Source organism: Pelecanus crispus, chromosome 4 (assembly GCF_030463565.1).
Source record: "Pelecanus crispus isolate bPelCri1 chromosome 4, bPelCri1.pri, whole genome shotgun sequence".
Lineage (NCBI taxonomy): Eukaryota > Metazoa > Chordata > Aves > Pelecaniformes > Pelecanidae > Pelecanus > Pelecanus crispus.
Window position 1 is genome coordinate 1442763 of NC_134646.1, and position 17343 is coordinate 1460105.

A 17343-nucleotide genomic window follows, 5' to 3' on the forward strand; every position below is an offset into this window, starting at 1 on the left:
GCTAGCAGTACTTCAACTTTGTGTATGCTATGTAATGGCAGATGGTAACCACCCCTTAGAAAAAGCAAACGCCTGGTGGTTAAAGGGAAGCGAGATGCTTTTTTGAGTTGAAGGAATTAAATGGGTGGAAGGGTGGGCAGAGAGAGGTAGATAGATAGATAGATGATGCGATTATATATATATATATGCATTATTGCTGTTACTTACCACATTAAACACCAATTCCCAATGTGGCTCTGCTCTGGACTATTAGGTTTGCACCCTAGAAAAAAGAACACAAACAGTTGTGAGAGAGGAAACAAGGGAGCCAAGTATGTAGTGCCTGAGCAGGAACTTTTATAAACTTTAATTTGGATCTGTGTTATGGTTTGAAGGATAATTCTAATGGCACTTTCTAACCTTAGAATCTGTGCACTCCCGGATGTTGGGTATTTTTCAATTTTGCAAAGGTAGAATATAAACTTTTAGAGTGAATTAGGGATGAAATAATTCTTTCCTAAGTCTTCCTAATATATTTACCTATGCAATACTTTGGTTCTAATTAAAAGAAGATTCAATCAGTAAGCAGTTTAAGATATTAGTAATACAGTTCTATGCTTCAAATGATAATGAGGTTCCTGTTGGAAACTGTCCTTTATACTTCTTGTAAATGCTTTTAGCTTGCTCAGCAATGTGGCTACAGGTAGACTTCTGTTGTGGTTATTTCAGAGACAAGTAAATGTTGAAAGAATGAATGTATTTGTGGTTGATGAGTTTGAAAAAAAAAATGGAATGACTGCTCATAGGACATAATCAGCTGCACTCCCCCTGCCAATATACCTATATTTGCTAGATGTCTCAGATAATTGATGCAGATGGACTTTTTACTGGTAATCCTTCAGAGTTCTACACGATTCTGTAGCACAAAAAGAAGTTTACGTATGCTAGAGATACAGCTTAAATTCTATACGTACGTGTTTTTCAACTATGGCTTGTAGATATTCAACTCCTCCGCACAAGGCCCTGAAGAACCTCATTTAATCTAGAATTTAGCCATGCTTTGAGCAGATGACTGGACTACATTACCTCCAGGCAACCTTTCCACATGAAATTGTTCAGGGACTATTGAACATACATGTGATGCTCTGCAGGCAAATTAATTGTAAGGGCACATGGACAAGTAACCGTAACAGCTTGCAGAACCACTGTCGTAGCGCATGGTTTCCTAGTGAGTTTCTAGTTTCCTGTATGAGTTTTTTGGTTTGTTTCTTTTTAAAGGACATCAGAAATACCTCCTCCCCGAAGCATGTATCGATGTCTGACTGCTTGCAGCACTTTTCTACCATGGCAGTGAAACCATCAGCAATTGTCTTTATTTGTTCCTCTGTCATCGTGGGCTTGCGTTTAATGAGGTTGACAAGCAATCTGAAAAGAAAGCCACAATACACGGTTAATGCTACCTGTTATAGTTTGACTTCCCAATTTAAAATATGCAATTCTATGCAGGCACAGCTCATTTATGAGGGTCATGTCTAGAGAAGTCTGTGTCTATCTGTGCCTCCAAACTCCCAGACTACCACAGCCATCTGTTTGCTTTTCGTTATCCCAGTTACAGGTGGGAAAAAACTTGTTGAAATGATCTGTATGTTATCTTAATTAAGTACATCTTAAGATTTGGACTGGCGGTGGACTTACATGAAACCGGTCAGCTAAGACATGGATTTTCTTTGGAGAAAATACCCTATTTTGCCTCTTCCAGACTACACGGTGTTATGCACTGACAAGCTCAGTACAAACACATAGTTTCATCCGGTTTACTCTCTGTTGCTAGTGAAGTGCCCGTCGGATGACAAAACGGGGGGTTTGTAGCTTTCAGAAGTTTTTCTACAAGGCATTTCTTTTGGCTTACTTCATCTGCCCTAAGTCCCGTTCAGCAGGAGGGGCCGTGCACAATTTTTCATCAAAGCTGAACATATCAGGATTAAATGCTGGAGGCACGTATTTGGTATCTACTCCCATGGCGGTGAAACACGGTCTCCTGTAAGCATAGGAGTCGCTGCAGCAGTGTGAAACATTGTCATTTATAGGTGTGGTCTCCTGTCTCTTGCACATATCCTGAATCACCATGCTCAGCTGAAAAGACAAGAAGGACGAACATGAGTTACACCTTCTACAACAACAGAAGAAATATGTGATGTTTGTGACACAGTAGCATAGCTGGAAGTGGAAGGTGTCGGATCTAAACACCTGCTCAGAAATGGCACGGTCTTAAAATTTAAAACGAATACTTATTCCTGGAGTTGAGCATTTCTTAATCTGCAAACAGTCTGCCCATCAGGCTACAATCAGCAAGTATGTAGTGGGTTTGTGTTTTGGTAGTGTTTTTTTTTTTTTTTTTTTTAAGGAGACTGTTTAGCTTTTCCGAATGCAAGCTGCCGCAGACCCAATCGTCTCACTTTTGCTTTCTGATGGAGAGCAAAGTTTAGCTGAAGTTTTCGCAAGCTACCGTCAGAGAACTATTTAGGTTCTCACGTCCATTAAAAATGAACATACTTTGAATTCTGTTAGGTAGATGCTTAGCCTGGGGTTGATGAAAAATCATAGTGAGTTTACTATTCTCATGAGAATTCAACTTCTCTGAGAACAGAAGAAATCTCCAAGAGGAGTAGAGCAAATAAACAAATGTACTCACGCTTCCCTCAGAACAAGGTAGGCGTCTGTCTTCAGGAAGGTGGCAGCACTTAGTGCCAATGTGTGTCATTCTCTTTCCAATTTCAATCAAGGTCTCAGTTGATACCTGAGGCATTTTCTTAGTGTAGCGGATCAGAAGTCTGAAAAAGTCATATCAAAATGACTGTTTGCTTACATTTGCAGAATGCTCAACTGAGCTAGACCACTGAAGTGAAAATAGAAGTGAAGACCAAATAGATTTGACCAAAGCAGCCGGCATCATTGTTTACACTCGAGAATATTTATCAGAAAGTACTTACGCTTTAAGAAAGTCTTGCTCGCCATGGGTATTGAGAAGCTCACAGTTTGTCTTTACAACCTCCTGAGTTTCTTTGATATGTTTGTTCAATTCCTCTTCCTGCAAACAAGTACAAATTTATGAGTAACGTTAGAGCAGGACATCCTTGTCACAGCCACACAAATATACCTTTTGACCTCTTCTAAATCTTATTTTGTATGTATATATATGTAAGATACCCATTCTGCAAGGCCGATCACTTCGTATAGCCTGGATGGCGTAGGGAGGACTTGATTCTTATGTGAGTGTTAAGTTCTAACAGAAATGCCATTAAAAAGGCAGCAAGATTTTTGAAATTTAATTTAAACTAATTACCCATTGGACTTGCTTTCTAGACAATGGGGTTTGTTTGTTTAAATTGGGTGGATATTTTTCAAGTATAGGATTATCAGCCGTGAGGGGAACATGGTCTTTCTTGGCCTTGGCCCTTGGCCGAAGCTGCCGGTGACTGAACTTGTGCCGTGACTCGTGTGCAATTCAGTTGAAGATTAGAAGGCCTAAGTTTAGGCGTCTCTATGTTAGCTGGCCGTGCAGGTTCCCATCGTAATCCACGAGCAGCCATACTCAGTATAGGCAGCAGAGCTCATAATTCAACTAACTAGCTATTAATCATCTTTTTTAGGACAAGCAGAATCACTGAGAGACAGATGCATCAGGCAGTTATGCGAGACTAGTCTGAAATTCCGTAGAGTGACGAGTGAAGTTACTCTGTGATCTGAGAAAACTCTGTATCCTTGTCATGGGCCCTGGACTGCTTCATTTCCTATCAGAACACTAACTTCCCCTGGGATTAGTCTCTCAAAATGCTTTCTGTCTGCTCTTCTGTAGGAGCTTCTCAACCCAATTGTTTCATGACAGGTACTGACCAAGCATTCTAGTTATCTGCAAAGAAAGCTTTGCACCTACAGCGTTTCCGTAGCATGCAGCAGGGTTGTCTGTTTTGCAGCACTTGTCCAGGAGTGCTTCATATCCCTTGGTAATTCTCAGAATCAGCTGCGTGGAGAGCTCAGGGTGTCTTCGTGCGTATTCATAAATAAACCTGAAAGACACACAAGCTGACAGAATTAGAGCTCCCAAATAACATGCTGCTGTCTCCATGTACAACACAGTAACTGACCATGACAGTTCCTCAGATGAGATCAGGTAAGGTGGACAATGAGCTTGGAATGCTGTTTGCTTGCTTTAGTAGAGTTTTTCTGTTGTTCTGTTGTCTGCCAACAGGGCAAATGTGAGAGGAACAAAATAGTTCCCCGGGACAGAATCCTTCTTAAGCAGATGATGTCTGCGGGCATGCACAAAGCCCTCGAACAAAAGAAAGGCACTGATATATTCAGCTTTGATAAGTAGGACAATGTTGAACAGAAACGGTCACAAGGGATGAATGAGCAACTAGGGGTTCAACTAGGCCTGAAGCTACATTAGTGATATTGGGCTTCCATGTGGTCATCTCTTTTCTCCGTATGAACTTGAAACACCCAAGAGGACAGTTTTTCCAGGGTTGCAAAAGGCCATAGTCCAGAAAAGACAGAGGATCATTTGCGGGAACGTTCAAATGCAAGCAAGCGTACTGTTGGCACTACTTACTCTGACAAGAATGCGTCGTGGCCTGCCTCATAGCTTTTACACACTTCCTCATCTTTTATGTATTTTTCAACTAGTGAAGGAAGATTTTCAGGCTTGTCATCAAAATCTGCCTCCATAACGCACTGGCTTCGTTCCACAAGTGGCTTCTCACAGCAATCTTTGATTTTACTTGAGAAAACATCTTGTTTAGAGCACATTTGGGTAATAAGCTGTGCCTGTAAAGTTAAAACATACTATCAGACAAGCTATGAAATAATAATTTAAAGACAGATTAATTAATCTCCTCTCTGTCTCTCAGACTCTTCCCTTTTCATTCAGGTCTCCTATTTACTTAGCACTTTCCTAAAGAAATGCTGTCTCCATATGAATAGAAATAATCAGAGGGATGGGCACATCCTGTGCGTGTTGAGCATGACATTCACGGGCATGGGGGAGAATGCGTTTGCCTCCCTGATCTTAGAAACTTTGAGAAGACAAACTCTGGAAAGCCAAGGAAAGTCAAGTCTGTCACAAGGATGCCTCATTTATCTTGCCAGTTCTGTCAGGTGCCCAGCTCTGATAGAGGACAAAACATGAAAAACACCAGAGCTTCGTAAAGCCAACACTGGACACCAGGTGGTTCAAAAAGTGTGTCTACGTTCCAGCCAGGCAGGCAATTTTTAAATCATGTCACTATTGCACAGTTTTGCTAATCTTCCCATGCAGGCTGCTTTCTAGAGTTCATTGGTACTACAGGAAAGGCAGATTAATGGCGGTACACACAACAGGACGGCAAAAAAAAAGAAATTGTGGCTTTTTTGCCTCTGCTTTCTTTTGCTTTGTTTATGATTGATTTGAAATGAGTAAATACCATCAAACAATCTCCCTGATAAATGTTTTGATCTCAACTAAATGCACACGCTATACTGTAAGTCACAGCTCGTTGCCCTCACGATCATAGAGGGCTAGATGTGGAACTGGTCCAAACCCTAGTTCCAGTAACAGCTGAGCTGGCCCTGAGTTTTTCAGTGGCTGAGGAACCTTCCAGCAGTGTTGAGTACAAGTTCCCTGGACTGTGAATGAATAGCTGCACAAACTCTTGACTTCCTAAACGTTGTTCAAGTATGTAAACATTTTTGAAAAATACTTAGCTTACCCTGTCATCCATGCACTCTACCATGTCCCCTTCACAGCACTCTTGGTAGATACCCTTAATATCATGAACAATGTGAAGTAGTTCTGAGAATGGAGCCTGGGGATATTTCTGGCCCAAGAGAGCAAGTTTACTAGGTGGAAAAGAAGAAAAATACCCTTGTTTTAAAGCTCCATATTGAACAGAAAACGTGCAAGTCGCTAACACTTATGATACTGTAGATCAGCATTGTTTCAAGTAAATATCTGTTCATTCGTCACATCTAATTTCTGGTGACTAGACAAAAAGGGCATGGATACCTGCACCAGTAACCCAGTGCTCTTTTAAAAGAGACTGAAGGAAACAAGTTTGTGATTCTTCTGTTCTGAGTTGTATATGTAAGAATTGTGCCCTAGAATTCCCCACCACTCTTGAGTGACTGTAAAGCATCTCTAGGTTACTTAGCACAGACGTATATAGTCCCAATTAAACCTTTAAATCAACGCTGACTGTATCTAGTAAGGTAATCCTAGTCAACGTTAGCGTATTAGACTAGCCACAGAATGAAAGCACTTCTCTGTGCTTAGGCAGGTGATCCACTTATTAATTGCAAAAGTATTTCTTAATTTTAAAAATGCGCCTTTGAGAACAACCGTGATTCTGCCAGATTTGACTCGTTGATTGCTTTAGGGTTCAAGCTAGCAACTTACTTTGCTGATTACCGATGCGCCTATCGCTAAGAGCTGTAGGCACTGGAACAGGGCACAGCTTTGCCAAAAATGTAGATTAGACACACTGGAATCTGTGGTTCTGAGTGACGCTCCATCAGGTCACTCCGCACCTCCTGGTTTGGTTCTAGAGATGATTTCATTTCTCTGTAACTCTCACGGCTGATCTTTTTACTAGTACTCGCTATCAGCCTGGAATACACAGGTTCCCCTTGGCATCCAGTCTTTATGCAGAAACCTGATCACAATTAAATTCTACCTTTAAATAAGTAGGCTATGAAATCGATGTCGGCCTAGTGTTGAAAGACTGACCCACTGATCTTTATTCTGTTGGACAACGGTCCTCAGCCAAAAGTATGCTAGGAAGCACCGTGAGTGCAGTTTTCAAACTCAGCATGTAGAAGTGAATTATATATGCTGATGTTTTCCTCGTAAGTACTTTCAGGTTTAGGTTAACAAACCTACTTTTTATAAAAAAAACTGATTGGAACTTACGATGCTTTGAAAGTTCTCTCACCAAACTTCTCGAGCACTCCACAAGAATACTGCTGCTTCATATTTGCCTTCTTGGCTTTTTCTCTCATGGCAGCTGCCTACAGTAACAGGATGCACATTGTCACATTAAACTGATGACATCTAATCGACTGAGAAAAAAGCAAATTTGAAAATCCCACTTTCAAAACACAGCAGGTTCTGGTCCAGTTAGCTCTGATGAAAAGCCAAGCCAACTGAGAATTCCTTAGGCAGTCCTAACCAGTTCGCAATCAGCATTTAACTTCTAGTCTATACGCTGTACCTTATGGCACGGTGCAATTCTCCTATGGACGTGCTGCTGTTCACCAAATAATTCCATCTCGTGGAAACCCTGTGGCTTCAAAGGAGCGTACGCTATCTTTCAAAGCACCGCAGTGATTACACAGAAGTCACTGGGACTGAGTTTGAGACAAAGGGAAAGTTTGGCTCATGCCATTCTTGAGGTTAACATGAAATCTTGGCTACAGTTCTCTAAAAAGCTAAGTTATGGGCAAGTCATCTGCTATTGATTCACAGGGCTAAGACGTGATTAATCCTGACCCTTCTCTACAAGTTCTTCATACAAAGGTTTGCATGAACAGGAAGATTCTACCCGTTTCTTGCTCTTTTTCCTGCATTTGCTTGGGCAACAAACAGGGGAAGAACGGGAGAGATCTCCCATACGCCTCCACATTGGATGTGGCGACGGCATGTCAGGCTGCCAAGTGAGAGCTGTCTTTCCCTAGTGCCTCTTTGGTAGCATGCCTCCTCGCTCAGTCTACCACAGATGAAAAATCACAAGTGCTACACTTTAATTGGATTCAGCGCATCTGCGTAATACTCATAGCTGCCTGATAACGTATTAGCAAAGGGACAAAAAGACAAGCTTAATTATCTAGTTTGATTCTTTTTTCACTTAAAAAAATCAAAAGATGATTTTTTTGACCATCTTAGTTTCTATGAAGCCATATACAGATGTTTACTGAAAACCACCATGGGAAAGCACAATTCTGGAATTAAAAACTGTAATTTAACATTAGCCTTTTGAAATAACTTCTCGCTTTAAAGAGAATCGCTGCTAAGATCAGAAGAGACCTTTGTGTAGCAGACCAGTTGCTTAGTTTTCATCCACAGTTAAAAATTCGATATACCTTTTCATCCAAGCAAGTACCGACATCGCCCTCTTTGCAACAGCTTTGAAGTGCGTGTTCATAATCAGCAGCCAGGCTGAGGATTGTTGGGGCGTACAAGAAGGGGTTTCTTCTTGCAACAGTATAGATGAAACTGTAAGGAAAAGGAAAACATAAGTTACGTATTCCAATGACTACAGCAAGTGGCTTTAAATCTCTTACAGTTTCTATAACTTTTATTTCTAGTTTAGAGATGTAATCTACTTTCCTAACATAATGCCTACTAAAGGTAATTGCTCTGCTAAATCTCACTGTTTCTAAAGCGAGACTCGATAACAATGACGGAAGGATGAACGCCTCATATTGTCAGCTGCTTAGTTTGATGTACATACGCTTTTTTAAAATGCATCATCAAATACTTGAAAATTCTGATTTTGAGTGTGACAAATTAATCTGTGGTCATTTCACCAAGATTTTATTGCCAATTTTTATTCTGTTTACTGTTATCTATCTTCATCCTTTCCAATTACAATGGGGGTAGTGGGAAGCTGGAGCAAGTAAATTATTAAATCATTTATAATTTTTCTTATATTTTATATATATTTATATATATAATATTTATATATATTTTATAATTTATATTATAAAATTATTGGAAACACTGGTTTTTGAGGTTTTTTTTAAAAAAAAAAAAAAAAGTTCCCCCAAGATTTATAAGATGTGATCCCTTAAAGCCCGTTTTTGAATGGAAAAACCTGCTCTAGCAAGGAATGAAAAACATGATCAGAGCTTTGGATATTTAATGACTGAGCAACTGTTTTATACATGCAGACGTGAGGTTGAATACTTGCAACTTTTTCAAATGTCTTGCATGTCCACACACTCTCTATAGCTCGGGGATCCCCCTTCCGCACGACTAAATACTTAAACAGTACAAAATGGCCATTTTTCTTACTGTCCCAGGAGTGACACCCGGTTGTCCTGGTACTCCTGGCATATCACATCAGACGCTGGTACTTGGTACGGCTGAACAAAGTCTGGTTGGGGAATTTTAAATGTCAGGAAACACGCATTTCTTTCAGGATCAGCTTTACTACAGCAGTCAGCCATTGCACCATATGAGTCGCGGAGCTTTTCTACTTGGCAGATTTCATCCAGGAAAATGGTGGGCTATAAGGGAGATGCTGAGAGTCAGAATTGTTGTTTATAGACAGTGTAACGTACATTCTCTTTATCTGTCAAAGAAAACCCAGTTTGAAAAGTAAATACATTTTTACTGGATAAGATTTAGACCGTAAATCAGAATAATCCATTGTTTTGAACACATTTTCATGAAGTTTTAGTTTATGTGGTCCAATATAGAATCATAGAATCGTTTAGGTTGGAAAAGCCCTTTAAGATCATCCAGTCCAACCATTAACCTACACTACCAAGCCCACACTAAACCAATCAAGGGTAGACTAGCCTAAACCATGTCCCCAAGTGCCACATCTACCCGTTTTTTGAACCCCTCCAGGGATGGGGACTCCACCACCTCTCTGGGCAGCCTGTTCCAATGCTTGACCACCCTTTCCGTGAAGAAATGTTTCCTAAATTCCAACCTAAACCTCCCCTGGCGCAGCTTGAGCCCATTCCCTCTTGTCCTATCGCTAACCACTTGGGAGAAGAGCCCAACACCCACCTCGCTACACCCTCCTTTCAGGGAGTTGTGACTAAAAACTGTTACAATGCTTTATTGAAAAGAAAATAATTTTAGTTATCATTTGCAATACTCTGTGCAAGACAGTAATCTCCTTTTACTTCTAATCTGACTAGACTGAATTTTCAGATTAATTGAAGCAGGATTTGGTATTCTACTTGATGGTCAGCTTGGGAAACCTTTAGGGAGAACTAATGCGGTCGCATCATTTGGTTGGAGTGTTAGAGTTCGCAAGAACACAAGCACCTAACTTTCTAAAGGGCCGGGCTGAGCCTCCTAGGCATCCAGGGGTCTTACATATCTGTAAACTTCTCTTGTTACCTGATCTTAGAGGAATTATTAAAAAAAAATTCTTGAACTAAGTACCTTGAATTAGCACACATACCTTTTCAGGTCACCCCAGTGTGAAAACCTGCACACTTTGGTCACTTTAATACCTAGAATTTGACCTGTATTTTACAGCTGGGGTGTTGGGACTAAATGCTAACGTTTATTTCCAGGCAGTGCTAAACATAATGTGCCAAAGCGTGGTGTTTGGGCTCCAACATATGGCTCCACAGATCATTCAGGCATTTCTGAAAGGGTTCAGAACATGACAGTAACAAGTTCTTTGTTTCAGCACTAAAATCTGAGCACTGGCCGATAACAACAGCAACACCTGAAAGGATCAGGTATAAATCCTCAATGAGAATGATTCTGGTAGCTGCGTAGAATGAGGAGAAACGCAGTGCCAAAGCATTCGCTGCTTACCAGTGGTTTTTTGCACTTTGGATCATCTTCATGGGCCACACACTCCTGTGCCAGATCAACAACATCCTTCACCAGCTTAGACAGTCCGTCGTAAGAACATCTCTGAAGATACTGGGCAAAAGTGATCATGGCACTGAAACAGAAAGCAGTCGTGGAATGTGGAGATAAGAAACAATAACAGTCAGTTTTTTTTCAAAGGTGCTTCTGGATTCAAAATTGTTTGTTCAAACGACATGCACAAATGCTTCATCAGAGTACCATGAAGAGCATAGTACCGGATCCCATATCCTTCCTCTTCTCGCCTCCTTTCTGAAAAATGCTTTTAACCTTACTTGCCAAGAACAAAAGTCTTGAATAATAGATTAGAAAGAAAACAGAAAAGACTGTGATTTGAGTTTTCTGCCACTTGTACCAGCGTATTCTTAAACGCCATCAGCTAAGCTGGTTTTTGCCATTGTTACAGATGACAAACTTCAGGCCGCCTTCTATCAGCAGTAGTTATGTCCCTGTCAGGTCCCTCTGCTATTCCCAAAACAGGTTGCAAAAGAAAACTGTTGAATTGGCTCAGAAAACCTGTCGCAGGTTTGGTTTTTGATGTTGGTGGTTTGTTGGGGGTGGGTTTTTTTTGGTGTGGGTTTGTTTTTTTTTTTTCGGTAATGTCTCAATCCAGCGTAACTCCTCTCCATCCTAAGGCTATCAAAACTGTATTGCTCATACCTATTTTCTTTTCACGCAAGGAGCACGGGTTTTCTCATAAGGTTTGCAGGGAGTTCTTTTCCCAGAGAGCAACAAAGTCATTGTGACTTTTGCAGGTCTTAAAGTATTTGTAGGCTTTGCATAGTAACAGTAACAAGGCTAACTCAATGCCGCGCTTAGTGAGACACATACGCTCTTCACTAGCTCATACAGCGTGCTGCGGTTTCCCTTTTTTGTCCAATATCAACAGAGATGGAAAACAATCAGAAAACATAAGCTGAATGTTCACTTACACTGCCTTAAACGTCTCTTCCTTCAAATCATTGTAGCGATGGGCAATCTCGCTCTTGTGGTCTGTAAGAAAAACAGAGAGAACAATGATGCTCGCCGTCACGGTGGCTGTGCCAGACCCCTTAAGGAATACATTCCGGGCACCCTGGGCCAGATTTTTGGAAGTGTTTGGCACTCACCCAGCTCTTGTACTTAAAGGAGTAGTATCATTGTTTTGAAATGGACCAAGCTAACGCTGAGCGCTCGTAAAATCTCACCTTTGGGTACACCATCCTGGGTAATCTATACTGCTTTTTTGGGAACTTCAACCTAAAGCTTTCTTCAGGCCACCTTGAATTCTTTGTTGTCTCAGATGAGCATTCTTGTCCCTTAGTCTGCAGACCCCCAACTCTCACGCACGCCAATCTTTCTGAAGGAACCCAAGCACGCGATTTCTTAGGATTCTAATAAAACATTTACCTCTGCAAGCACAAACTTAATTCAACTATTCAAAATGACTGCTGTAGCTTACTATTAAGGGTTAGCAAACACGTCCTTTGCATAAACATCATCATTATCCTGTCTGCACTACAAATAAAGGGATGCAGCTGCAGTTTGATTAGCGCAAGCACTAGTAGAATTCTCTTTTGAACGCAAAACTATTAACTTGGCAGATTCATATTCTTGTTCCACTCGGTGCATATCATCTGTGCTCTTTAGGAGAAGGAAAGCAGGTAAACCCCTTCACTTGGTCCCGATGGTAAGGAATACAGGTTGTAGCTATACCTCGCTTCTGGCGAGAAGACTCCCGTAAGATTTTCCCAACTGCTACTGGGGCACGTGGCCGCACTAACGAATGAGCTAGAACGGGGCAGTCATTTTGTGCTAGAAATACCACTCAGGAGCATTTAGAAAACATAAAGAGTAATTCCTTTACCTCATGGAATATGCCTGCTTTGATAATAACGGTTTCAGTGCAGAAAATTGTAATTTAAAGTTTTTTTGCTGCTGTTGACTGGCATTTCCAGCCAGCTCCTGAAAACTCGGTTTTGTTAAATTTTGGGATTTTTTCATGTTTCAAACAAAAATCAAAAATATCAGTAGGAAAATTTCTAGGACTGCATGCAGAAATATTTGTTTGACCAAGGTCTGAAGTTTTATAATATGGGGAGAAATGACACAATGAGGAGTTTTTGGCTAGCCTTCTTATAGCCCAGACTGCGATGCAGATTTCTGGATTTTTGACCTACTCATGCGAAAACCGTTGTCTTTAATTGGTGAGGAGCTCGCTTATGAACTATCGTTCAAAAGACAGCACTTGCAAAAGCACAGCACATCCACCCTCTCCATGCTGCAACGTACCAGATTCTGAATAATCAACATCCATTCATGCGCTACACTGATGTTGCAAAGGGACGTCACCAAACTTACTCGCCCAGTTAAGTTGTCTGGAGCGTTCTAACCATCACCTTACCATTTCTTCATTTAGTTTCTTTCAGGTCAATCAAATTTTTCGGTTCTCTTTGGATCAGGCTTACGAGAATTGTTCGTGAAATTGCATTAAAGTCATTAAATTGATCCACCAGAGACTGCAAAGACAACTAATTAGTCCTTTCTTACCTGTGTCTCGAGCCACTCTTTGCAGATTCCTGGATGTAGCAGAACTAAAGAGGAAAATCAATGAAATTAACGCTACCCACTTCATGGCTGCAGATTATGAGGTGGGCTAAATTACTCGGAAATGCTAGGACGATTGAAGGGAAAGCATTTGCTTATATACCCTTTGCTACCTGTCTCTGTAAAATATTAACCACAGAGCTGGCATTTGTAGATTTCCATTTGGTCCGAAGAAGATTACAAAACTTGGACTGTCCTTGCCAAAAATGAATTTGATATTATTTGTTTATTATGTGTTACTCTGGGCCTTTTTGTCCTGAAAAGGTTGAACCTTCCAGCACCCAAATAGATAAAAGTTTTGCGTAAATTTCCTTATCAAATGACAAACAAGGAGTTCAAGGCATCAGACAAAAAAGTCATCAAGTCTAATCCTATAGCTTTTTTTTTCTTTTTTGCTAGTATTTGTTCAAAAGCAAAGCTGGTTGGTATTGTACAGTAACAATTCACCCAGACAGGACTCAGTCCACATACTTGCTTGTAATTAGAGAATTTTCATTTTAAATCCCTTCACAAAGACGAGATGGCTCATCTAGACTTTGGTATAAAAAATACAGACTGGTAAAATACAGCAACGAGCACAAAGACACAGGTAAGCAGCGGCTGCAATTTCAATTGGTTTTCAAATTCTGAAAGAAACAGAAGGCAAAGTATAGAGCGGGTATGAAGGAATCCAAATCTCACAATATGTGTAGCTCCCGAGTGGAACAATTTCATGCAGACAGCGGACCTGTGTCCGTAAGTTGGAACAGACAGTTTTACACTGCATAATACTGCGTCTCCCTCCAAATTTTGGGATGTACACTTAGGGTAACATGCAAGAGGAAAGCTGCTCAAACAGCCAAAGGGCTGACTTAAGCACCTGATTTTTTTTACGTCCTGTTCTGGTTTTCTGTGGGTACTGCTATTCGCCAGGATCCAGAAAACTGCCAGATGCATATGGAAACATTTGCAAGAGTTGTCATTTCATAATTTTTGCAATTCCTCATTTGCACTGACATCCTCCCAAGAGCAATCTCTTAATTAAGCACCGCTCTCCTCTTTGAAAATTTGCTATTCATTACTCGGTAACTTAGGAGAGCAGACACAGGAAGAACTGTGAAGTTTGCACAGAGCCCTGGGACATGGAATGAAATTGAAATTATTTTTCCGGAACACTCAGTGAGAGGCTTAAAAAAAAAATAACAACAAGTATAAGGTTGGACCTGTACTGAGTGCAAAGTGATGTAGTTCCACAGTGGGAAATACTCTGATTTGCTTTTAATGGATTTCTCTCTCTGGTGGCTGCATGTCAAGCCACACAGCTCTTCTCAGGGCGTTGCTGGAGGTCGTGCTCTGCCTCGCAACTCGCTGCTGCCGGTAGCAAGTACCCACCCGCTATAGCTTCAAGTCAGGTCTTCTATCCCTTCCTTAGTCCTTAAGGTTCCCTTTTCTACTCTGTTTTTTTTTTTTTTTCTCAAGTGGGCAGTTTTACCACAACTCTGTATTGTTCCTACTGGTAGTAGTATGAATAATTCAATTTTCAGTTTTCTGGCTATTTGGCAAAATAAAGGGGAAAAAAAACACCCCAAAACCCAAACCAAAACTTCACTTTGTTTCTAAACTTGAGTTTTTAAACAAGTCTTAAATAAATCAAATGACGTGTCTAAGCATAAAACATTTGCAGGCAATTTTCATTTAGAAAAATGTCAAGGCAATGCATCTTGTCTTTCAGAAAGACCATGCTGTTCTCCATGAATTACCACATAAAACTTAGATGAGTTTACAGAATAGTTTGATACAAGAAAATTTGTACTAGCTGCTGCTTTTGCAAAAAAGTTTTGCATTTTCCCAAGTCTGCTCCTGATATCTTTGTGGGTGAAAACCAGCGTTCTTGGTAGTAATTTAAAGGAACGAGGCTTTATTTTGGCAATTAAAGGTTATCTGCGTAACTCTTACATCAAGGATGGTGGGGGAAAGCCAAATATGCAGAGAAGCACCCTGGTTTTGTCATTGTGTTAGAAATAGGAATTATTTTCAGGTGGTTGTACCAAAATCCCAACTTCTGGGAGAATGATGGGAATTACGATGAACAGTCTGGACTTTTCAGACCTGTGCTACTTTAGCCTAACAAAATCCCAGGAAAAAGCTAGTTAAACACTTCAGTCTGTAATTGGTTTTACTGACCATATCCCTCTGTCAAAGTCTTCTTTGACCCACCATCGCTAAAACGTGGGTCTTTTTGATTAACCTGTAACCTTCAGAATGGCTAAAGACTACCTAGCATTTTGCTGACAGTCCCTTACATCACTGACGTTTGGATATCTCAGCATTCTGAGTTTGGAAACTTGTGCACTGATTGCAGATCTTGCATTGATATAAATGGCGAGAGGTGGAACGGTGGATATAGGGGCTTAACAATACGTCTTCCACTATCTCAGATAAAATGGATGCAAGGAGCTAACTCAGCAACCTGACAAGTACCTTGTGACCCAATGAAAGCCACTGTAAAAATGGAATATAACTTTACTACAAGCATCAGCTTGATTTACCTGCATCTTGAACCTCTGTCTCCTTTCAAATCTTAACAGAGCGTTCAGTGAGATATAAACGCGCATTTAGGTGTCTTGTTGATAACCATCGAGTGAGAGCAAAAGGCAACCAGACTGGAGCATCGCCCAAGTCCAAGTGGTGAAAAACGTGGTAGTGGCAAATCATGCCTTAGAACAGCTCCTGAAGTGCTCTCAGGCTGCATCAAAGCAGTCTTCGGAAAATGACAGCTAAGGACTGGGAAGGGAAAGTATTTTCTGTCACACTGAAATTTAGCACAAGAAAAAGTCTCGATATGTAACATTGCATCTTGAAAGCTATCTGGAATTTTCCCCTGCAGCATTGTGCAGTGTTAGCAAGAACGCTACTGGTCTCCTAGAGTTAATATGTAAGTTTGTAATACAGGGTCCATGTTTATTTCTAGATATCTTCTGTTGTCTGTCCTGTACTTCATGCCAACATTTCATATAACTGCTGAAAGAGAGATCCGAATTCCAGTGCTGATGTTTGTTTAACAATATTAAATATTATACTGAGCTTCCTGTTACTCAATTCTTCCATACTGCATTGAGTACACTTTCAACAAAGCTGTCCCAGTATTACAGAAAGGAATGTATCAATTGCATTTTAAGACGAATGCATTTTTACTCACATTTATGCCTACAGTTACAGATGGTAACTAGTGTTATTTCAGATATGGGGGACCAAAGGACAGTAATTCCAAGGGTAATTGACCTGTGAAAAAAAGGATGCATCATTTTTAAAAATTCTATCATAGTGTGCTGTGCAAAGAGGAAAAAGTAGATACAAAGTGCATTACTTCATTCTCGGACTCCCACCGGAGGAATACTTTCAGGGATACCTATTTAACCAACTTCTGTTTGCGAGGCTTCATTTTGTGCTGTGTGTGCTCTTATGCTGGATACCACGTAATTAGCAAGGATGAAGAGACGCCATGGTAGAGCCGTAGCTCTCAAGGAATTTCTGAGCCATGCATTTTACAATAACACCTCTTTTATCAGAAAAACCCCACCCGCTCACCTCTATGTTCAGGTGGTTTGCACTTGAAGGACATTGCAGGAGAGTGGAAAGCACTTAGAAATTGAAGGGAAAGCTATCCATATTTCACTGGGATTAGTGTTCCTGCTAAAAGTTACACACACATGAACCAAAATTTACTAAAATGGCATGAGATTTTTGAGTAACAAATTTGATATGCCACCATAAGAACAACTGCCAGAGCGCTTTTCTGAAAGTAAGTCTTTTTCAAAGTGATCTCTCAAAAACCAAAGACTGTTAGTAACCCTCTAATTCTGTGGCCCTCAATTTTAGTTACTGCTCTTTCTTCTTTGTTTTAAAGACCAAAAGTTTTGTTTGCGTGAATGGCCCGTGAGACATGCACCAAACCCAGAGACGTTCACATGCCAGGATCACAACTACTGCCAGTAACCACAGTTCTGTGTTGGAGGTGGTTTTGTTCTTTGTTTTGCTTTGGCTTTTCACAAACCTAGTGACAACATGAAGAAGGGCAGCCAACTACCAACTAGCAATTTTTTTTCCTTCCTCAAAATGAGAAATAGCCTTCTGCCAAAGCAGATGGAACCAGCAAAAAGCATGCTGCCTCTCATCTGTCTGCAGTTGGAGGTGAGATA

At 40.6% G+C, this 17343-nt stretch overlaps 1 protein-coding gene across 1 annotated transcript; it reads right to left on the bottom strand.

Moving 5' to 3' along the window:
- Positions 1 to 211: 211 nt before the first annotated feature.
- Positions 212 to 13193, bottom strand: LOC104036026 (albumin-like). Its single transcript, XM_075709160.1, has 14 exons — positions 13109 to 13193; positions 11512 to 11572; positions 10523 to 10655; positions 9029 to 9243; positions 8095 to 8227; positions 6926 to 7023; positions 5727 to 5856; positions 4592 to 4806; positions 3914 to 4046; positions 2970 to 3067; positions 2672 to 2810; positions 1889 to 2112; positions 1272 to 1404; positions 212 to 262 (listed from the first exon to the last, which is right to left on the bottom strand). Exons 1-14 carry the CDS (start codon positions 13191 to 13193, stop codon positions 212 to 214), a joined length of 1848 nt encoding a protein of 615 aa, XP_075565275.1.
- Positions 13194 to 17343: the final 4150 nt, after the last annotated feature.